The 24,034-nt window shown below is 36.2% G+C and overlaps 1 protein-coding gene across 1 annotated transcript in view; it reads right to left on the reverse strand.

The window, feature by feature from the left end:
* The window catches only part of PCCA (propionyl-CoA carboxylase subunit alpha), a 526,460-nt gene that overhangs the window by 115,394 nt on the left and 387,032 nt on the right, over window positions 1–24,034 (reverse strand). The window contains exon 20 of the mRNA XM_037143368.2: window positions 415–513. Coding sequence (XP_036999263.2) covers window positions 415–513 — 99 coding nt within the window. The remainder of the gene's footprint in view (window positions 1–414; window positions 514–24,034) is intronic.

Raw genomic sequence — 24,034 nt, forward strand, 5'->3', positions numbered from 1 at the left:
TAAAAGGCATTAACATCCTATGGAAAGCCAACCTGAATAGATGACATTTCTGATGGCCTAATACACACAATTTCAATTACACAGAAAAGAAAGGTAACAAAGTGAGTCATATTTTATAATGGCAAAAAAACTACTAATCTAATATTTTTAGAAAAATGTGCAGAATGCTTTACCTATAACAGAGTATAATATACTAACCTTTCTTCTTTGCCTGAAAAAAGCAAGCTTTGATTTCTCTGAATAAGACTTTAGTCAAGATTCTCTAAAATAAGAAAAAATGTTTTCAACTATAAAGTGAACTATATGGATAAAATGCAGCTTTTCCCTACCATATCTGTAGGTATTAACCACACAGACACTGCTAAGGATTTTTGACTTCATGGAATCCTTCAAGTAAATCATCAGAATATTTACCTGTATCATCCTCTGAGTGCCATCAACGTTGACAGACAATAAGGGTGAAGCCAGGTTCCACGTGCTGGTCACATTTAGTTTCAACCCATCGACTTCCACCTGTTGTGACACCAAATAAGACTGTTACCATGAAGAAAGACAGAAAACTGATCTCAAGTTCATTACTGCATACAAAACAGCAGCCATTTTAAACAGATGGCTCCCCAACAACCTGTCATGTTTACTGCTCCTGCCATGAAAGACAGGGTCCAAAAAGAGTCTTCTTAGCCATCTCTGGGGAGAGGTGAAGGACCTGGGCACAGCTGCTTTTGGGTACTGAGGTTTTAAGTAATTTTTAGTAAGTAACAAACAGCCTTCTAACTCTAAGCCTATGTGGACATGCTACATTTACTGCAATTAGACAACTAATGCATATAAATTCTAGTGACATTTTGCAACCCACACAACAGGGCCTGCATATAATATCCTCTCCAAGGACCAAGAAAGAACTTTTTTGTGTTAATTTTAATGAAGGACTATGCATTGTTGTCTTAATTAAACAGAAGCTTTAATTAGGCAAAATTCTTTGGTGTTGAATATTAAAAGTTCATTTTAAACTTTGCAAAGTTCTATCACATTTTTGTAGATCAAAAATGACTAATTTAATACAGTCATCAGTCATGGAGATACCAAAAATACCCTGTAATCTTTTAATATAGATATACTTAAAAGAAAATTTTTAACTTCCAAATAAATAACATAAAACTGAAATATAAATAAATCAAAGTTAATTTAAGATAAAAGTACCATTAGTTATTTCTTCCTTTTCACTCACTCATGCCGTGCTTTTTAAAAAAACTTTTTCTAGATTCTTTTTAGAAGAGAGTTAAAAATGACATTCCTATTTTAAGTCTACAATATACAACCTAACAAAAGAGATACTTAAATTTGTTAAAGTTTCAGAATAAACCTAGCAGAGGTAGCAGAGCCACAGTATATTATCCCTAACAATTTTCCTACCATCATTTAATTCTCTTGAAAGACACTCATTAAAATAAAGGAAATACTGGCCTGCTTAGAACATATGTATATATACATACAGATGTATTTGTTTGAATAATTATTTAAGTATATCTATTTCCCTATAATGTGGTCATAAAGCATAGAAACAAAGATATGCTACTGGCTATGTAATGAAATATGAGTAAAACATACAAGGGGCAGGCAAAAGTATGTTTGCAGTTCTCCATATAGAAAATAATACAATAATGAATAAATAATAATACCAGAATGAACACTCTGTTTTTGTGTATTCACACCTATAAAGGTGCTTTTGCCCACCCCTGTATTTATACAATTGCTTCACTCACTTCTGATTTTGGGTTTAGTGGCCTCTGTGTATATACAGTACATCCGGTGACTGAAGGAAAAAAAATGGCTGTGGAATTAGACTGACTTGAATCTCACTTGAGATATTTTTAAACTATTTTTCAATTACAGATTACATTCAACATTATTTTGTTTTAATAACTATGCATGATACCAGGTGGTACTTTAACTATTAGGGATACCATTTTATAAATTATGCAATTTCTAACCAGTGTGTTTTATGTCTCAGTCTCACTTGATATTGATGTTTTACTAAATTATTCTTGTTTACTACAGCTGGAGTATTTAACCTCTTTGAGCTTTAGTTTCTAAACTATAATATAGTAAAAGTATCTGAGAGGGCACTATAAAAATTAAATAAGTTAATATATGAAAGTCACTACCAATATATTTGTCACAGTAGTTCCTAAATATTTCCCCCTTCTCCTATCTCTAATCATTTTTCTACCCTACCCTTAAATAAGTTTTAAAAATAAGGTCAGATAATCATACTATCTCAAACATTAATTACTGTTAAAACACTGCATGATAAACATCTGGAAAGCAGAAAGACTGTACTTTTCATTGAAGCAGCACTAATGCGTTTTAAAATCATCTTATTTAGCCCCTCTTCTCAAATTAAATACCTTATAATGAAAGATTTGCAAAAGAAGCTTTTTAACAAATAGAGGTTTAGAGATAGTATGAAAAATACCTTATTAAGCTGAAAATATTTGCTTTGAAATGGCCTCTAAATTTAAAAGGGCAAAAAAGTTCAATAATAAATTATGAAAGTTTTGTTTTCTTTGTTAAAAAAGCTATAGGCTGTCAAAGATTTTGAATAATGATTAAGATTTTATATTTGATATTAATTTCAATCAAAAGGGATAAAATGAAACTGCAATTGTCATCTTTAGGGCATATGAAGGGAAATTGAAGAAAGAAAACTAATATACTCAAATAATGTTAGAGGATGAACAAATTGACTACAATTTGAAATGAGACTTTTTAAAAATTTTATTTATTTATCTTTAGAGGGGAAGGAAAGGAGAGAGGGAGAGAAATATCAATGTATGGTTGCCTCTTGTGCATCCCCTGCTGGGAACTGGCCTGCAACCCAGGCATGTGCCCTGACTGGGAATTGAACCATGATCCTTTGGTTCACAGGCCAGCGCTCAATCCACTGAGCTGTACCAGCCAGAGCTGAAATGAAACATTTTTATGAATATTTAAAACAAAATATTATGTATCCACACAATACATTATTTGGCAATAAAAAGAAATAAAATGCTGATACACGCTCCAACATTAATGAGGCTGAAAACACATACTGAAAGAAGCCAGTCACAGAATTATTTTCATTTACATGAAATGCTCAGAAGAGAAAAATCTGTAGAGACAGAAAGTAAATTAGTGATTGCCTTGAGAAGGGGCTGGGTTGGAAATGGATGGGGCGATTGAGGGGTGACGACTCCTGGTAACGGGACTTTTTATTTAGCATTGTGAAAATATTCTAAAATTGACTGTGGTGAGGGATTCACAACTCTGTGAATGTACTGCAAGCCATTGATTTGTACAATTTAATGGACAAATTGTAAGGTATGTGAATTATATTTCAATAAAGCTCTTAAAAAGTAAACAACAGATGATAAAGAGGGAGAAGAATTTTAATTTTTCAGAAACTGAAAACAGTACTTTTGTGAGAAATTAAAAATGACCTAAAAGTGAATATATATTTCATAAATTAGAAGAGTTTTAGTATTAAGATATGTTGTCTACTAAATTGATGTATATATTCAGTGAAATTCTAATTAAAAAATCCGGCAGGATTGTTTTTTGATAGAAATTGAAAAGCTGATTCTAAAATACATATAAAAGCAAATGAGCCCTGGCTGCTGTAGCTCAGTGGATTGAGCGTGGGCCTGTGAACCAAAAGATCGCAGTTCGATTCCCCATCAGGGCACATGCCTGGGTTGCAGGCCAGTTCCCAGCAGGGGCCAGTTCCCAGCAGGAGATGCACCAGAAGCAACCATACATTGATATTTCTCTCCTTCTCTCCTTCCCTCCCCTTCTAAAGATAAATAAATAAATTTTTTTAATTAAAAAAAAAAGCAAATGAGACTTCTGGTCAAGATGGAGGTATGGGTAAATATGGCTCACCTCCTTGCACAACCACAGTAAAAATACAACTAGACTACAAAACATAAATCACCCAGAACTGTCAGAAAATTGAGCTGTATGGAAGTCCAACAATCAACGAATTAAAGAATTCACATTCATCCAGGTGGGTAGGAGGGGCAGAGGGTCAGAGACACAAAATGGGCAGTCACACATTCACATGTAGTAGATAAAAGTCAAGAGGGGTACCTTGGGAGTCAGGGATCCAAGCCCCATATAAGACCACCCAGACAAGGGTTCTAGTGCCAGGAAGATAAGTTCCAATAACTTCTGACTATAAAAACCAGTGGGGTTTGGGGTGGTGGGAGAAACTCTGGGATTCTCAGGAGTCTTATCCTAAAAGATCTGCTATCAACTTAGGACTTAATGGCCTCAACTCCCTCTGGGTTTTAGCACCGAGGCAGCAACTGGAAGGACACCAGTGGCATACAGAGAAAAACTGAAGTGTCTAGCATCAGGGTGCGTGCCAGGGCACAGCTTCCTCCCAGACCAAACTCCAGAGGCTAAGCAGTGGTATTGTCCCCTGTCTGAGCCTTCCCCCACACAGAGCTACAAAGGGATGACACCATATTGGAGACTCCATCAATCTGGTTCACACAGGTTGCCCCTCCCTGGCAAATATATAAGGCTTTGCCCCATGCAACTTACTGATGCATAGGCCATACTACGAAAACCGTGAGTCAAAGCAGCTCTACCTAATACACAGATATAAAGATCGGGAGGCTGCTAAAATTAGGAGACAAAAAAATATGGCCCAAATGAGAGAATAGAACAAAACTCCAGAAAAAGAACTAAACAAAATGGAGATAAGCCATCTATCAGATGAGTTCAAAACACTGGTTATTAGCATGCTCAAGGAACTCACTGGGTACTTCAACAACATAAAAAAAGACATAGGCAGAAATGAAGGTTAAATTAAGTGAAATAGAGAAAAATGTATATAGAATCAACACCGGAGTGGATGAAGCCGAGAACCAAATTAATGATTTGGAATATAAGGATGAAGAAAACATTCAACAAAAATAGCAAAGGAAAAAAGAAATAAAAACAAATAAGGATAGGCTAAGGAGCCTCTGGGACAACTTCAAACATACCAACATTCAAATCACTGGGCTGCCAGAAGGGGAAAAGAAAGAACAAGAAATTGAAAACTTATTTGAAAAAATAATGAAAGAAAATTCCCTTAATTTGATGAAGGAGAAATACAATAGTCCAGGAAGCACAGAGAGTCCCAATCAAGATGGACCTAAAGAGTACCATACCCAGACTCATCATAATTAGCATGTCAAAGATTAAAGGTAAAGAGAGGATCTTAAAAGCAGTAAGAGAAAAGGAGAGAGTTCCCATAAGGCTGTCAACTTATTTCTCAAAAGAAACTTTTCAGGCTAGAAGCAATAGGCAAGAAGTATTCAAAGCAATGAAAAGCAAGGACCTACAACTCATATGACTCTACCCAGTAAAGTTATCATTTAGAATGGATGGGCAGATAAAATGCTTCCCAGGACAAGTAAAACAAAAGGAGTTCATCATCACCAAGCCCTTAATTATGAAATGTTAAAGTGACTTATTTAAGAAAAAGAAGATCAAAACTATGAACATTAAAATGGCAATAAATTCCCAATTATCAACAATTGAATATAAACAACAAGCTAAGCAAACAAGCAGAACAGACGGAGAATCATAGATATCAAGATCATTTGGAGGATTTTCAGTTGGGAGGAGGAAGGGAAAAAATGGGGAGAAGATGTAGGGATTAAGAAGTACAAATTGGTAGGTACATAATAGACAGGGAAAGGTTAAGAACAGTACAGGAAGTGGAGTAGCCAAAAAACTTATATGCATGGCCCATGGACATGAACGGCCATTGCCATAGAGGATAGGGGGTACCAAGTCGAGGGAGGCAATGGAGGAATAATTCAGACAAGTGTGATAGCATAATCAATAAAATATATTTAAAAATAAAAATATAAAAGCATGTATCAAAAAAGCAAATGATATAGAATATTGCAACAGTTTGAAAAATAAGCAAAATTGGAGAACTCATGCCACTTGATTTTAAGACTTCCCATAAAGATACAGTGATTAAGATAGTGGTGTAAGAAGATACATATTTATTAATAGAACAAGTTTTAGAGTTCAGAAAAACCACACATAAACAGCTGGTTGGTTTTACCCAAAAAAAGTGCCAAGATATTAAATGTGGAAATATAATTTGTCAACAGATAGTACCAGAACAATATGAACATCCATTGTCAAAAAAATCCAACATTATTAAAAAATCAAAATTATCAAAACTAAATATAAAACTTAAAATTATAAAACTTTGAAACAAACATGAGAAACAATATTTATGACTTTAGGACACACAAAAAAACTCTTAAAAAAGAAAGTAGATAAGTTGAACTTCATCAAAATTATAAATTTCTGCTTGAAAGGCAATGTTAAAAAAAGGAAAGAGCACTTCTGCCAAGATGTCGGCATAGGTGGAGACGCCGTGCTTTCTCACACAACCAAGTTTAGAGACAACAAAATTTTAGCAATAGAAAACATAGCCAGAACACAGAAAATTGAACTTTTCAGAAGTCTGATAACAATGAATGCTTCAGCCTGACCGGTAAGAGGGGTGAAACCAGCAGCTGGCGGAGTGGGGTTGCACAGGAAAACTCAGAGGGACTCAGGGGTGCAGATGCCAGGCATAGAGTTGCAACAGGCGGAACCAGTGAGCGACCCAGTGAGCAACCTGCGGATCCCATGAGGGTGCAGGGCGGCGGGTTGACTGTGCTGGCACATTCCTGTGCAGATAGACCAGCAAGGGAGTGGGCAGTGACACAGGACCGAGCCGGTCCCAGCGACGGGAGGCAGCAGACATGGCCACCATTTCCCGGCTCTGACCCTGCCCCCACATACAGCATCACAACCCAGCAACCTGAGTGACCCTACCCTGGTGAACACCTCAGGCTCCCCTCCTCACCCAGTGGCAGGAAGCAGGAGAGGGGAACGCCATTTCCCCACTCTGACCCCTCTACCACATACAGCATCACAACCCAGCGACCCCACCCTGGAGGCCCCGCCCCACCCCTAAGGTTCCGTTCTTCACACTTAATGGGCACGAACAGACCAAAAATGACTCAAGAAGATCTCAAAGCCCCAGAGCCCATAACCTAAACGACAAAGAAATAGCAAAACTTTCAGATGCACAGTTCAAAACACTGGTGATCAGGATGCTCACAGAACTGATTGATTTTAGTCACAAATTAGAGGAACATATAAAGGCTAAACTAATTGAAATGAAGGGAAATACACAGGAAACCAATAATAATGGAAAGGAAACTGGGACTCAAATCAAGGGAACAGACCAGAAGGAAGAAAAAAATGACCAAACAGAAAAGGATAAAGAAACAAGAATTCAAAAAAAGGAGGAGAGGCTTAGGAACCTCCAGGACATCTTTAAACGCTCCAACATCCGAATTATCAGAGTACCAGAAAGGGAAGAGGAACAGCCACCAGTGGAAAACTTATTTGAACAAATAATAAAAGAGAACTTCCCCATTCTGGTAAAGGAAATAGACTTCCAGGAAATCCAGGAAGCTCAAAGAGTCCCAAAGAAGTTAAACCCAAGAAGAAACACACCAAGGCACATCATCATTACATTAGCCAAGATTAAAATGAAGGAGAGAATCCTAGAAGCAGCAAGAGATAAGGGGACAGTCACCTACAAAGGAGTTCCCATCAGACTGTTAGCAGATTTCTCAAAAGAGAACTTACAGGCAAGAAGGGGCTGGAAAGAGGTATTCCAAGTCATGAAATCTAAAGACCTACATCCAAGATTGCTCTATCCAGCAAAACTTTCATTTAGATTGGAAGGACAGATAAAGTGCTTCTCAGATAAGATCAAATTCAAGGAGTTCATCATCACCAAGCCCTTATTATATGAAATGTTAAAGGGACTTATCTAAGAAAAAGAAGTTAAAAAAACATGAACAGTGAAAGGACAGCAAACTCACAGTTATTAACAACCACACCTAAAACAAAAGCAAACTAAAAGGACAGCTAGATCAGGAGTGGAAACATAGAAATGAAGATCTCAAGGAGGGTTAGCAACAGGGGAGTGGGAGGAGGAGAAGGGAGGAGAAGGTACAGAAAATAAGTAGCATAGACAGTAGATAGAAAATAGATGGGGGGGCCAAGAATAGCATGGGAAATATAGAATCCAAAGAACTTGAGACACATGGTCATAAACTAAAGGAGGGGTAATGGTGGGGATGAGGGGTAGTGTGGAGGGGACTAAAGGGGGAATAGAACAACTGTAACAGCATAATCAATAAAAAAATTTTAAAAAAAAAGATCTCATGGAGGGTTAGCAACAGGGGAGTGGGAGGAGAAGGGGGGAGAAGGTACAGAAAATAAGTAGCATAGACAGTAGGTAGAAAATAGATAGGGGAGGGCAAGAATAGTATGGGAAATATAGAATCCAAAGAACTTGAGACACATGGTCATAAATTAAAGGGGGGAATGGTAGGGGTGGGGGTGTTCAGGGTAGAGGGGAATGAAGGGGGGAATAGAACAACTGTAATGGCATAATCAATAAAATTAATTTTTTTTAAAAAAGAAAAGGGAAGAAAGTCAAATCACAAATTGGGAGAAAATATTTACAGAACACATTTCTTTTTTTTTTTTTTAGATTTTACTTATTTATCTTTAGAGGGGAAGGGAAGGAGAGAGTGAGAGAAATATCAATGTATGGTTGCTTCATCCCCTGCTGGGGACTGGCCTGCAACCCAGGCATGTGCCCTGACTGGGAATCCAACCACAATCCTGTTTCACAGGCCTGCACTCAATCCACTGAGCTATACCAGCCAGGGCTATAGAATACATTTCTGATAAAGGACTTGTATTCAAAATATACAAAGAATTCTCATTTAAAACTCAGTAAGAAAAACAACTAAATTCTTTTTTATGGACAAAAACTTTGGTCAGAGACTTTATCAAAGAAGAAAAATAAATGGCAAGCATATCACTGATTGTTCATTGGGAAATGGCAAATTAAAACTAGAATAAAATAGCCCTGGCTGGTGTAGCTCGGTGGATTGGGTGAACGCCTGTGAACCAGAGGATTGAGGTTCAAGTCCCAGTCAGGGCACATGCCTGGGTTGAAGGCCAGTTCCCGGCAGGGGACCCACAAGAGGCAACCATACATTGATGTTTCTCTTCCTCTCTCTTTCCCTTCCCCTCTGAAGATAAATAAATAAAATATTTTTAAAAAACTAGAATGAAATATCACTACATATCCATTACAATGGCTAAAAGGAACAAAGAGTAATAAAATAGTAAGAGCTGACAAAGACATGGAACAATAAGAATTTTCATACATTGCTGGAAGAATGCAATATAGTAGACCCACTTCAGAGAACTCCAGAAAACTAAAAAGATATGTATATACAAAGAATTTCACATGAATGCATAGAAGTTTGTTTATGATAGCAGAGGATATATTAGAATATTTATCAGCCATAAACTGGGAAAAACACAAATGTCCAATGAACTGATTAATAGACATAATGAAAAAGTAATTAATATCATTAATTAATATAATGAAAAGGTAATTAACAATAATCAGATCAAAGGCATTCTGCTAAGTGAAAGAAGGTATGTGACATTCTATGACAGAAATCAGATCAGTGATTCCTAGGGTCTAAGGGTAGGAGGATAACTTTGACTGGGAAGGGGTATGAGGGAGCATTTTGGGGTTATGGGATGTTCTAAATCTTGATTTTGTTCTTGATCACACAACTATATATATTTGTCAAAACTCAATCAAACTGTCAATTAAAAACAGTAACTTTATATAAATTATACCTCAAATTTGACTTTAAAAATGGAAACACGGGGAGAAAAATCTACCTCATCAAAAACTGAAAATAGTATTTTGAACTACATTGGATGTATCTTCTCTTCCTGAAAAACTGATTTGTCTCCTTATATCCACTGCTACTATATGAGTAGACATAAATGGTAATTTGTCAAGCAAGATACAAAGACAATTCCTTCTAGATAGAAATATGAAAATTAAAAATGGTCCTTTCAGGTGTGCATTACATAAAGGAAAGATAGCAGGAAGGTGAAGATACTAGAGATCAAAGTCCTCCCTATTTCCTCTTCTGCATGGACCTTGGGAACAGACAGGGAGGTGGCAGTGCAGATAGATGGGTAAAAATTTTCTGACAGGTATCAAGTACCCTAATAACATCTAGGTTGGAGGGCTACTTCTGGAAAACAATGTAGGAAAGTCTATAGGCTTCTAGTAAAGCTTAGTACTAGGTTTCGTGGCATTTCTAAAGTGGTGTCTGGTGTCATAGCAATGACAGTATGCCATTGTTGAAGACAGAGGCTAGGTTATTATGATAGAAATCCAGTAGTTTCTACTTGTCCTGATAGGATGACTAAAGAAAATCTAGGTCGGGACAAATACCAAGTACTACACAGGACTCCATGACTGCAGGCAAAGAGTAACCATGATTGCAGGTAGGAGAAGCCTCTTCAAAGACAAACAGGATGAATCATTACTAACAGTCACCAGTACAAGTTTGCTTTGTAAGGACTGTGTGGGTCTGAGTTCTTCTCTCTATCTCTGTAGTTATGAGGGGAGTCTAACTACCTCCCTGAAAGCTCCTTTTACATGCACCCAGAGACCACACCTAAGTGGAAGCTGGAGGAAGAAGAAGAGACCAAAAACACTATGGTACCTGAAAGAGACTATTTACACCAAGAGTCAAAGATCCTGTTTAATGCCAAGTTTTCCCCTGGTGCCCCCTACAACAGGTAAAGGGCTTATGAAAAGATTACATGTAATAGACAATAAAGAAACATTTCCTCATACACATGGTAAATAATGAGTATAATTTTGCAATGTCACTATATAATTGAAGAAAGGAAGCTATCACAGCTCCATATCATAAACTATAAAACATATCTGCAAATTTTAATAAGGAAAAACAACATGCTGAAAGCCATCATATGCTTTCTCAGACCTCAAGGAGTAAGCAGATTTCTCCCCCAAAAACATAATTTTGAACAGCAGATGCAATGACTTTGTTGATTCTATCATTCAATATGTGAAACCTAGATATAAGGTATAAGGTATAATAACCTAGTTATAACCTAAGGTATAACCTAGATATAAGCTATAGGAAAGGTAGGAAATGTTTCTTTGACCCACATTTTAATATAGAAATGTAGGAACAGACTGAACTGAAGAATGCTTGTTAGTATGCTTCATATATTGTTTACTCTTAATTCTTTATCAAAGGGTGACTGGAGCAGTATACATAAAATAGCATTGCCTTATTCTGTCACTAAGAACCTGCCATTAAGAACCACCTTATTTTTCAATGCCAAAAGCAAGTGGGAAATGAAACCTCAAAGAAAATAACAGAATCAGTGAGAGGGTATTAAGGTAACAAGCTTAACAAGGAAAACCTGAAGACTGTCCATACTTATATCCAACCACCTATCCTACTACTAAATAATAATCAGGAAATAGCCAATACTGGATCTTTGCATACAAACTACAAAAAATATTTTATTAAAAAATGGAAAATTAAGAGCATATAACACAGAAACTACTCAAAGAAGCACCGGAAGAGTTCATATAAATAATTTTACAAAGTCTGAAAGACAACCATAAGAAATGTGACCCCTCTTTAGAAAAATGAGCTCAAATAAGAAAAACAAAGGTTCAAAGAAGAGATTATAAAACAACAGAAGGAAATGAAAATCAAGCTGGTAGAACTCAGAAAAAAATGAAGAAAAAAATAACACTATAAAGATAAAAGCCACATTAAGAAGAACTAAAAATAGAATGGATAACTAAAACATGAGGGCGTGGAAAAATCACACAAAACAAAACAGAGAAGACCAACAATATAAAAGCAATTTACAGAGAAGACAACAGACATAGAGAAGGGAGAAATGAGATCAAAAGAAAATACAAGTCTTCTTCAAAAAGGCTTAAAAATGAAAAAGAATAACTGCAAATTGAAAGATACAATAGGGTAAAACTTTTCAAAATAAGCAAAACATTGAATTTGTAGAATGATGATGTTTATGGAATTTTTTAAATAAAGAGAAATATGTGGGTATTTAGGCAAAGATAAGTCAAGCACAAGCAAGAATAAAACCTCAGGCCAGCCTAATTTCTGAAGAGCAATATTGATAACAGAAGACCACAAAGCCATGTAGTCTAACTACTAAAATATAAAGAATGTTGCCCCCAGTTTTATACCTAGCCAAGATGCCCTTAAAGTCCATATTATATAACTATATCTTGTAACATATAAGAATTTAGTGCCCCTTCTTTAAAAATGAGGCATCTCTACACATACTGATATGAAGTCATCTCAAAAAACAGTGTATAAAGTATGCTATCAATGACGTGGAAAAAAAATCTATATATGTGTATCGACTACCTCTGGACTAATGTATAAGAGGAGCAGAAGGGCTGAGGAATAGGATGGAAGGGAGTCTTGCTTTTCAATGAAAACATGTTTATACTTTTGAAAATTTGCCCCATATACATAAGTTATATATTTAAAAGTGTTTTTAATATATTTTATTGATTATGCTATTACAGTTGTCCCATTTCCCACCCCATTATTCCCTTCTGCCCTGTATCTCCCTCCACCCACATGCCCCACCCCCCTCAGTTCATGTTCATGGGTCATACATGTAAGTTCTTTGGCTTCTCCATTTCCAGTACTATACTTAACCTCCCACCATCTATTTTATACCTACCATTTATGTTTATTTCCTGTACCTTTCCCCCATTCTCCCTCCTCCCCACTGATAACCCTCCATGTGATCTACATTTCTGTGATTCTGTTCCTATTCTAGTTGTTTCCTTAGTTTGTTAATTTTTTTTATGTTCAGTCATTGATAGTTGTGAGTTTGTTGTCACTTTACTGTTCATATTTTTGATCAACTTTTTTTTCCTTAAATAAGTCCCTTTAATATTTCATATAATAAGGGCTTGGTGATGATGAACTCCTTTAACTTGACCTTATCTGAGAAGCACTTTATCTGCCCTTCCATTCTAAATGATAGCTTTACTGGATAGAGTCATCTTGGATGAAGGTCCTTGACTTTGATAACTCCAAATACTTCTTTCCAGTAAGGTTTCTTTTGAGAAATCAGGTGGTAGTCTTATGCGAACTCCTTTGTAACTGTCTCCTTTTCTCTGGCTGCTTTTAAGATTCTCTCTTTATCTTTATCTTGGATAAGGAAATTATGATGTGCCTTGGTGTGTGCTTTCTTGGGTCCAACTTCTTTGGGACTCTCTGAGCTTCCTGGAATTCCTGGAAGTCTATTTCATTTGCTAGATGAGGGAAGTTTCTTTCATTATGTTTTCAAGTAAGTTTTCAATTTCTAGCTCTTTCTCCTCTCCTTCTGGCATCCCTTGAAAGTTAGAACATTTAAAGTTATCCTGGAAGTCTTAAGCCTCTCTTTATTATTTTTTTGAATTCTTGTTTCTTCATTAATCCATTGAATATGTATTTCTTCCTTATGCTCCATATTGTTGATTTGAGTCCCAGGTTCCTTTGCTTCACTCTTGGTTACCTATACATTTCTCTTCATTTCACTTTGCATAACCTTCGCTTCTTCCTCTATTTTGCAACCATACTCAACCACTTCTGTGAGCATCCTGGTTACTAGTGTTTTGAACTCTGCATCTGATAGGTTGACTATCTCTTCGTCACTTAGTTGTATTTTTTCTAGAGCTTTGATCTGTTCTTTCATTTGGGCCATATTTCTTTGTCTCAGAGGCCTGTTATATAGTAAGGGATGGAGCCTTAGAAATTTGCCAAGGCAGGGAAACCCAGTAGCTGTATTGCGGCACTGTATGTGGGGGAGGGAACAATGCTGCTTGCTCGGCTCTCACCCCTCTTTAAGTCACTTCTGCCACTACCCACAAGCAGATTGGGCCCTTCTGATGCTGATTCCCAGGTGGGTAGGTTTGTGCATGTTCTAGGAACCTGTGGGTCTCTCCAACTAACTCTCCTGTGATACTGGGAGGTTCTTCAACCAATGTAACCCTCACTGGTTTTTTCAGTCAGAGGATTTGAGGCTTTATTTCCCTGTGCTGGAACCATGGGTTGTGTGGTCTGTCTTGCTCCCCAGTTGTTCCTGTCAGTTTACCTGCACACACATGTAGGACCTCCCACTCCAACTGCTGCCTCACCCACCCAGTCCTCCAGCTGTGAAGCCTTGCCACACATCTTTCCACCCTGGCTGCCTGTCTCCACCCCCCCTGTCTGAATGAATGTTTCTTCTTTAATTCCTTGGTTGTCAAACTTCCATACAGTTCGATATTCTGTCAGTTCTGGTTATTTTTTGTTTTTAAATTTGTTGCTGTCCTTCTTTTGGTTGTACAAGGAGGCAAAGTATATCTACTTATGCCAGTTGAGGTTATTTGTAAGTAAATTACTATAATAACAGGCCAAGGAATCTAAGGTGGATAAAGGATGGAAAACAGGAGTAAGATCCATGGATGGAAAGAAAATATAAGGACTTGTGTATGAAGGCAGAGACAGTGCAGGAGAGGTGACCTGAATGTTACCAAGAGGTAGAGGAGGTGGTGATGTAGACCAGTGATGTGAACTTCAAAGAAGTAGGGTTTTACAGGAGGAAGGAAAACAGTGCTCTAGAATGACACTAGGAGAAAAACCCACATCTTCCCTGTTGATGAAAAAACAAGAGAGATACATAAGGCACAGTGGAAAGGGTTGAGAGGAAATAGAAAGATTATAGCAAAGAGAATAAGAAAGATTTAGGAGTAATGTACAACTGGAGAGGCTTTCAAATAGCCCAACTTCTCTCCATCTTCACCACTACCACCTTAGCCCAAACCTGCCATTGTCTCACCTGGACTATGGTAACAGACATGTGTTCCCACATATATTCTTCCATATCTCCAATGGGTTGCCTCACTACAGGCAGAATAAACTCTGTAACTACATAACTGATCATTTACAAAATCAGGGATGAAGGGGAAATAAAGAATATATGACAATTAAATAAAGAAAATATGAGAATGACCAATGAAGGTCCTTTCTACTTTTGAAAAGTATAAACTCCAAAAAGATGTATAATATCTCAACCTTTAATATTAGGACATTATGTCTCTCTACCATTCTGTGATCACTAAAAGATTATATTCTACTTAAAGTATTGATATTATAAATTTGAATTAATCAGAACAAGGCTATATTGGGTATAACTCAAAAAATTCATCTCATTATGCTCTATTTTCTGATAACTTTCCCCCAGCTTAATCAAAGGAATTGATTGGTTTAATTAAAATTTATTCATAATATTATTTATGATATTTAAAACAACACTTCAAAGACATGATTTCTTTCCCATTTCAAAAAAGCACTTTCTCATATTTAATAATCTGCCTGTAACTTTATTTCCATTAAAAACATTTAACTCCATTTGTAGTACAAGTAATGTTGATGTGGAACATTTTCCATGAGTTGTTTGGAACATTCAATTTTCCTATCTACGTAATCATAATGGAAAAAGAAAGTACACACCCTAAATTAACTTGGCATTTGAGAGAGGTTACTTACATCCTTTATCACTGAAAATTTTTTAAACATCACTTCCTCATAGATACCCCATGACAGTTAAAATATTATAGTTTCTATTGCAGTAGGCACCTGCTAAACATTTTTTCAAGATTAGGAATGTAAAACTTACAAAACAAAATATTTGCCAAAAAGCATTTCCAAAAATAATATGAAGTTGGGGAGATACAGGTTGTAAGAAGTGTTTCTGATTCACCACACAAGTCTTCTTTTTGTCATACTCAAATTTTAAATTCTTTTTTGTCATCACATGTTAAGAGTAGCATTGTGTAGAATTAAACCTATGATAAAAATCAAGGTATATCACTATTTGAAAAAGATTATGATCATATATTATGCTTTTATTTTTGAAAACAATGTGGATAAAAAATATGTGTTGGTCAAGCTATAACTGATTCTCAGAAGGGAATAACTAGTTCCTGTCCCTTTAATAGGCTTTCACAGTACATCTTTAAAATAATCACTTTGCACAAAAAGTAGAAAAAATCTGCAGTTGTCTCATTTCACTGTTAGGCTGGAAAGGATCCTAGAAATAATATACTACAACCCAAACCTCTCCTGCTCCTATTTCACATATAAGAAAATTAAAAGAACCATATAAATTATGTAAGTTATAGAAGCAATTATCTTGCCATTTTTTTCAGGGCATTTCCCTTATGTTCATATGTCAGAAATGAAAGTAACAAATGTAATCTAAATACTAAGATAGAGTGCTTGTATATAGTAGACACACTGCACCTCTGCACCTTGAAAGAATAAATTGTTATAAAGATGTCATTGGTTCTTTTTGGATTTGGATCTTATCTCTTAACTACTGATAATAAAAATATAATTATTAAATAGTATATCAAATAGAAGAAGCATATTTACATTACCCAGTAACACAATTTGGTTAGTAAATTAGGATATTGCCACTGCTTAACATTATATTTCACATATTTTTTTTTTATTGCTTAGATCTAATATCTTTGCTGTGTTATTTGTTTCAGCATTTGTTTCTCAGATAAACCATGACAAAAATTAACACAGCGATTTACTTATTCTATGGTTGTAATTAATGATTCTTAACATTTTAATTTGAATTATAACTGAATAAATTATATCAATATACACAAAAAGCAGTCATTCTTTATCCTACTCCTCTACTTAATAAAATAATTTATTACTCCAAAATATAGCTATGATACCCCTAGTGCTCTTCAAAGACAAAGGGGATGCTTGTTCTGTGAAAACAGAAGGACATAGCCATTTTTTGTAAGTTTTTTCTTTATCACTATCTCTTTTGAAATAATTTTTTATTTCTCTCCCAAATATATCATAATGACAAAAACATCAGAAGGAACTAGACATAACAATGATAATAATCTGTTCATCCATTATAAAAGATTATATTAAGTATGCATGTGTTATAAATGTAATTAAATATATCTCAAATGATGTAAATTAAAAAAACAACTTTTAGGTACTAATCTACAATCAACCAGGCTAACTAATTTCTGTTTAATTATCACCTCATTAATTGATCAGTAACAACTTTAATTTCAGTTGCATGTTTTCTTTAAAAATCCTACATTATTTTGCCAACATTTTAATTATAGTAGTAGTTTCTTTTGGATTGGTGTGATAAGGTCATTCTCTGCAGATAACATTGTAAATTATATCAGCTTAATGAATAACTCCTAGTGGATGAGGTTAGCATAAAGAGCAACTGAAGCTTTCTTTACTTCTACCAAACCTACCAAATCATGGTAGAATTGTGTTTTCTATTTGGTATTGTCATCAATAGTCAGCTCCACAAGTTACCTAATCATTCATGTCTCCAATTCCTCATATGTAAAATGTATGCTCAGAGTTGTGAGGAATAAAGTCAAGCACTTAGACCAGTACCTGGCGTATAATAAATCCTCAATAAATGCTTATTGTTAGTAGTTCAATGTGACACTGTGTACTCCTCCCATAGTGATGATTATTCTCGATCTATTTTTCTCCTTTTTCAAATGTATCGGCTTTTGTTTGTTCCATTTTTCTTCTGCTTTCATTAATACCCCTTCCATTATTTATCCTTTTAATTTCCTCTAATTCTGATTAGCACCACTTTTGCTTTTCACATATATTTCACTACCACAAATGTCCCCCAGTAAAGCTCCATTTTACCTAACCTGGTGGTTTACCACCACAGAATCCACACCTGATTAGGCTATAGGATGTTTACAGCAATGTCCAAGTCCTCCCTCTTCCCAAATCCAATCCACTGAAATTTTAACACGTGGTTTCCTAATCTTACCTGTTTTATATTATCTATCTGTGACCATTTAGCATTGCAGTACTATCCTTAGATACACACAATATGCCCTAATAGCTTATTACTCCTGGCCCACAACAAACATATTTAATAGTCTGTTTTCTATGTCCTACCATCCAAGGATTATCTAGCAGGTCTGTGCTCTTTCCTCAGTCTCTGTGGCCATTATTGACATTATTCCTAGTATACATATTTATTATCCCTTTCTACCTTGCAAACCAATAATATATTTGATAATTTATATTTTAAACTTGTGACAAATTTATTTCCCTAAGAATTAATATATTTTTAAATCCTTAAAACTTCTCACAAATTGCAAATCCAGTAACAGAATGATTTTAAAGCATGAACAGTAAAATTTTGGTTTTGGCTATCATGGTTTAACCCAGTTTCATTGATAGATAAAGGTGAGATATAGGAATTGATATCCAAAAAACTACCATCAAATCCAACCAGTGTATAAACTAGCAATCGGCCTATTATTCTATCAGTATCAACCATATCTGAAGGAAGATACTGGTAAAAATATAATTACCAATTAAGTTAATCATAACAAATAATGCACTTGGAAAGAGTCAATAGGACAGTGTATCAGCCCTATAAACCATTGGCATGACCTTACTAATAAGTAAAGTTAACCAAGTTACCGGTATTTTTTCATTGTTCCTAACAGGAAATAGAAAAATAGTGCGATCAGTTTTTATTGTTCTAATGAATGTATAAATAAAGTGTTTATTCCTTTTTTGTGAAATAATTTTAAAATATATATAAAAATTGTAGCAACAGTACATCATGTTCAGATTTCCAAGTTGTTAGCATTTTTGCCATCAACAAGTAAGTTATGATGTCACAACAGCCCTTAATATTTCAGCATGCATTCCCAAGTACAAGGACACTCTATGTACTGTACAACCAGCAAATCAGGAAGTTAATACTGTTCCAATATTATCATCAAATCAACAAGTTCTATTCTAATGTTTCCATTGCCCCAATAATGCCCTTTATGGCATGTCTGGGATCTAATTTATGCTCTAGCACTTAGGCGTTATGTCTCTGTCCTTCTGTAGCAGTTCCTTAATTTTGCTTTGTTTTTCTTGACCTTCACATTTTTGAAGAGTATAGATCGGTTACTTTTTAGAGTGTCCCTCAATTTGGGAGAATGCTTCCTCATTATTACATATGTTTACTAAGAATACTAAATCAGAGAGTAATATTGTGCTTTTTTAAAAAAGATTTTATTTATTTATTTTTAGAAGGAGGGGAAGAAAGGAAGAAAGAGAGGGAGAGAAACATCAATGTATGGTTGCCTCTCACATGACCCCCACTGAGAGGTAACCCAGGTGTGTGCCCTGACTGGGAATCAAACTGGTGATCCTTTGGTTCACAGCCTATGCTCAATTCACTGAGCCACACCAGCCAGGGCAATATTGTGCTTTTTTTAAACATCATACTAGGAGGCACATAATGTTACAAGTGAAGTGACTTTGTCATGCTAAGATTTTTTCTGCCAAATTTGTCCACTGTAACTTTAAATACTAATACATCTAAATCTATTTCTACATTTACCTGCAAAAAATTTTAAATTCATTTTGATCCTTCCAATTCCAATCGAACACCACATGGTACATTTTAGCCTTCGCCCATTCTATAGTTGTCTCTCTCTTCTCCGACAGTGATAAGACCGCCTTCCATTATACAACTAACAAGTTTGCTACTTCTTTCTCTTTTGGTTTGTCTAATATATATATAGACATATATATATATCATCTTCCCTAATATATTCCACAAAACTTCAAAGAGTATATATTACAAAAAGAAGATGACAGTACTTTACCTTAAAAAAGGTAGTCAGTGTCAACTGACTTGACACTATGTGGAATTTTAAAAGGAAAAGGTTTCTCTTTAGGGAAAAAAGAAGAGCATACTAGATGACCAGTGACACAGGTCTGGCAATTTAGGACAGTGAAAGATCTTCTACAACTCGACAAACTTTTAAGAGCAAAAAGAGCACTATTTTGCCCTGGTTGGTGTGGCTCAGTGGACTGGGCGTGGGCCTGTGAAGCAAACGGTCGCCGGTTCAATTACCAGTCAGGGCACATGCCTGGGTTGCAGGCCGGGTCCCCCCAGTGGGGGACATGTGAGAGGTGGCCACACAATGATGTTTCTCTCTCACTCTTTCTCCTTCCCTTCCCCTCTCTCTTTAAAAATAAATAAATAAAATATTTTTAAAAAATAGCATTATTTTATAAGATGTAAAATATATGCCTTAAAGTATTCAAGAAATTTTTTAAAAGGTAAGCAAGGGTATATTAATCAATAACAGCACATTATACACATATTGTTCTCTATATTTTGTATGCACTTTACATTTTTTTATAGTAAAATGTTCAACTTCCGCCAAGATGGAGGCATAGGTGGAGATGCCGTGCTTTCTCACACAACCAAGTTGTGTGAGACAACAAAATATTACAAACAAAATATTACCAACAGAAAACACAGCCAGAACACAGAAAATTGAACTTTTATGAAGTCTGATAACAACGAATTCTTCAGCCTGACCGGTAAGAGGGGAGAAACCAGCAGGTGGCAGAGTGGGGTTGCACAGGAAAAACTCAGTCAGACGGACTCAGGCACGAGGATCCCAGGCGTGGGGTTGCAAAGGGCAGACCCAGTGAGGGACCTAGTGAGCTCGACCCAGTGAGCGACCAGCGGATTCAGCGAGGGTGAAGGGTGACAGGTTAACTGTGCTGGCGCATTCTTGCTCAGATACACCAGCAAGGCAGTGGGCAGTGAGACAGGACTTAGTGGGTCCCAGCGACGGGAGGCAGCAGACACGGCCACCGTTTCCCAGCTCTGACCCTGCCCCCACATACAGCATCACAACCCAGCGACCCCACCCTGGAGGCCCCTCCCCACCCCTAAGACTCCCTCCTCACACTTAATGGGCATGAACAGACCAAAAATGGCTCAAGAAGATCTCAAAGCCCCAGAGACAATAAATCTAAGTGATGAAGAAACAGCAAAACTTTCAGATGCACAGTTCAAAACACTGGCCATCAGGATGCTCACAGAACTGATTGATTTTAGTCACAAAGTAGAGGAACATATAAAGGCTAAACTAATTGAAATGAATGGCAATGCATAGGAAACCAATAGTAATGGAAAGGAAACTGGGACTCAAATCAAAGGAGTGGACCAGAAGGAGGATAAAAATGACCAACCAGAAAAGAATGAAGAAACAAGAATTCAAAAAAATGAGGAGAGACTTAGGAACCTCCAGGACATCTTTAAATGCTCCAACATCCGAATTATAGGGATACCAGAAGGGGGAAAGGAACAGCCACCAATGTAAAACTTATTTGAACAAATAATAAAGGAGAATTTCCCCAATCTGGCAAAGGAAATAGACTTCCAGGAAATCCAGGAAGCTCAGAGAATCCCAAAGTTGGACCCAAGAAGAAACACACCAAGGCACATCATTATTACATTAGCCAAGATTAAAATGAAAGAGAGAATCCTAGAAGCAGCAAGAGATAAGGGGACAGTCACCTACAAAGGAGTTCCCATCAGACTGTCAACTGATTTCTCAAAAAAGACCTTACAGGCAAGAAGGGGCTGGAAAGAAGTATTCCAAGTCATGAAATCCAAAGACCTACATTCAAGATTGCTCTATCCAGCAAAGCTTTCATTTAGAATGGAAGGGCAGATAAAGTGCTACCCAGATAAGGTCAAATTCAAGGAGTTCATCATCACCAAACCCTTATTATATGAAATGTTAAAGTGACTTACCTAAGAAAAAGAAGATAAAAAAGATGAACAGTGAAAGGACAGCAAACTCACAGTTATTAACAACCACATCTAAAACAAAAGCAAATTAAGAGGACAGCTAGATCAGGAGTGAACCATAGAAATGAAGATCATGTGGAAGGTTAGCAACAGGTGAATGGGAGGAGGAGAAGGGGGGAGAAGATACAGAAAATAAGTAGCATAGGCAGTAGGTAGAAAATAGATAGGGGGAGAGCAAGAATAGTATGGGAAATATAGAATCCAAAGAACTTGAGGCACATGTTCATAAACTAAAGGGGGGAATGGTAGGGGTGGGGGTGTGCATGGTGGAAGGGAATGAAGGGGGGGAATAGAACAACTGTAATGGCATAATTGGTAAAATAAAAATTTTTTTAAATGTTCAAGAATATAGATCATCATGTCAGGCAACTATCTGGACAGTCATGTTTTGTACTGAAAGAATTCCAGTCCACACTGTCAACCATCAAGTCAGTGTGGTCATATTGAGGGATGACCATATCACAAGCAGGGCTGACAAAAGCTGACTCATTCTAAAAGATACTATATCCACTAAGCTTTGCTTGCTTGGCCCATTCTCCTGATATCTATCTCCCCAAATTCTGTTATTAACTATTCTGCCAAATACAAACTCTTTTCTCATTCTTTTCCTATTTAGCAACCCATCCAAAGAGAAAACCTTCCCAAAGCCCTACTGCCATTCTGCTGCAATTCTATTTACTTTCACTGACCAGTTTAAAAATGCAGATTTATCATGTCTTTTGAGTTTTCTCAGCTCTAAATCTTTGCTGGCTTCTGATTACTTCTCCTTGGCCCTCAAGGTCTTTGGTACTCATGGCCTTGATCTAACGACTCATCATTCCAATTTTTCTTCCCTCTTTCTCTTATATTCAACAAACATGCACAGGCCCATTTCCCTGAATTTTATTCCTATTTTCTAAACTCTACTACATGTGCTATTTATTTACTTTGTGAAGTTTGCTCTTAACTTTCTGCTTCATCCTTCTTATTCCTATAGACTACATCCACCTACACAACCCCTAGTTCCCTGCTACATTGGATAGTGTCTTTTCTTTCTCTGAATTTCTATAACATTTTGTATCTCTATGCACTTACCAAATCACGCCTTATATTACGATGAGCACAATACCTTCCAACTAAACCAGAAGTTCACAAGGGCAAGTTAGTACCCTATCTCTTCATGTCCCTCGTGAAGAGGTTAACACAGTGCTTTGATACTGAAGACCGGTGGATCTCTGATAAATATATATTAAAACTAAATTTATCTAATTCAGTGAGATAGAATATCTAACTATTATTTATTTGACTGTGAACAAAAACCATTCTATTATTTGCTCCCAAACTGAAGGGACAATAATATTGGCATTATTCTAGGAGTATGTTGGTTTTGGTAGCAGTTACTAAAAATAATGCACCTATCAGTCTGTTACCAAACTGATAGCTAACAAAGAAGGGGATGAATAGAAAATAAATGCAGTAGTAGAAAAATTAATGAGCAAATTACATTCATTCCTGAAGACCTCCAGAGATACAAACTGAAAACAAAATACTGAAATTGTTTTTGTATTTTAATTCCTTAGAAAGCTATTTTAAAAATCTAAAATATTTCAAGCAATGCTATTTTGAAATAAGGATCAACTCAAATCAATTTTCATGACAGACTAAAAGCATGGTAAAGGAAGCAACAGTCTGAAAAATTATCTTGGTTTCTCTACCTCTCACTAGCCAAATATCCACATTTAAACATCTTCTAAAAAGTTTACTATTACTTGATTGTAATAAATCTCAAAGGGACTGTGATCAATAGCAGAGTACAAAGTTCACATGAAGTATATATTATGTATACAATAATGACCTGTAGACAGAAAGGTTACAGTAATTGTTTTCAGCCCCTAACTTTAGCCAAAACCTCTAGCAAACATCTCTGTCTAGGTACTCCTTTCCAAAAGGGATGAAATAAAACAAGACTCAACTTTATTTTTTAACATGGGTAATTGTGGATTACCTGGAGATGGGGAGGTTACCATCCCCATCTGTTCATATAGAAACACCTACATGAACAAACATAAGCTAAACAATACAGTCATGCCCTCTCCTACCTTACCAAAAGAAAAACATTTTCCTTATGAAAAGTATTTCTAATGAAGAAAAATACATAATTACCTGTAGCACAAAAAAGCTAAGATCAGTTATACAACACCTAAAATTGTTAACACTTTTGTGAGGGGTGGTCTCCATATGGTTAAAACAGGCACAAAGACCCACTCTAGTGACTAAAAATTCCACCCTGAGAGTCATTCCATTCAATTAAGGGAGTGTCTTT

Source organism: Artibeus jamaicensis, unplaced genomic scaffold (genome assembly GCF_021234435.1).
Source record: "Artibeus jamaicensis isolate MK-2021 breed Jamaican fruit bat unplaced genomic scaffold, CSHL_Jam_final contig_1819, whole genome shotgun sequence".
Taxonomy (NCBI): domain Eukaryota; kingdom Metazoa; phylum Chordata; class Mammalia; order Chiroptera; family Phyllostomidae; genus Artibeus; species Artibeus jamaicensis.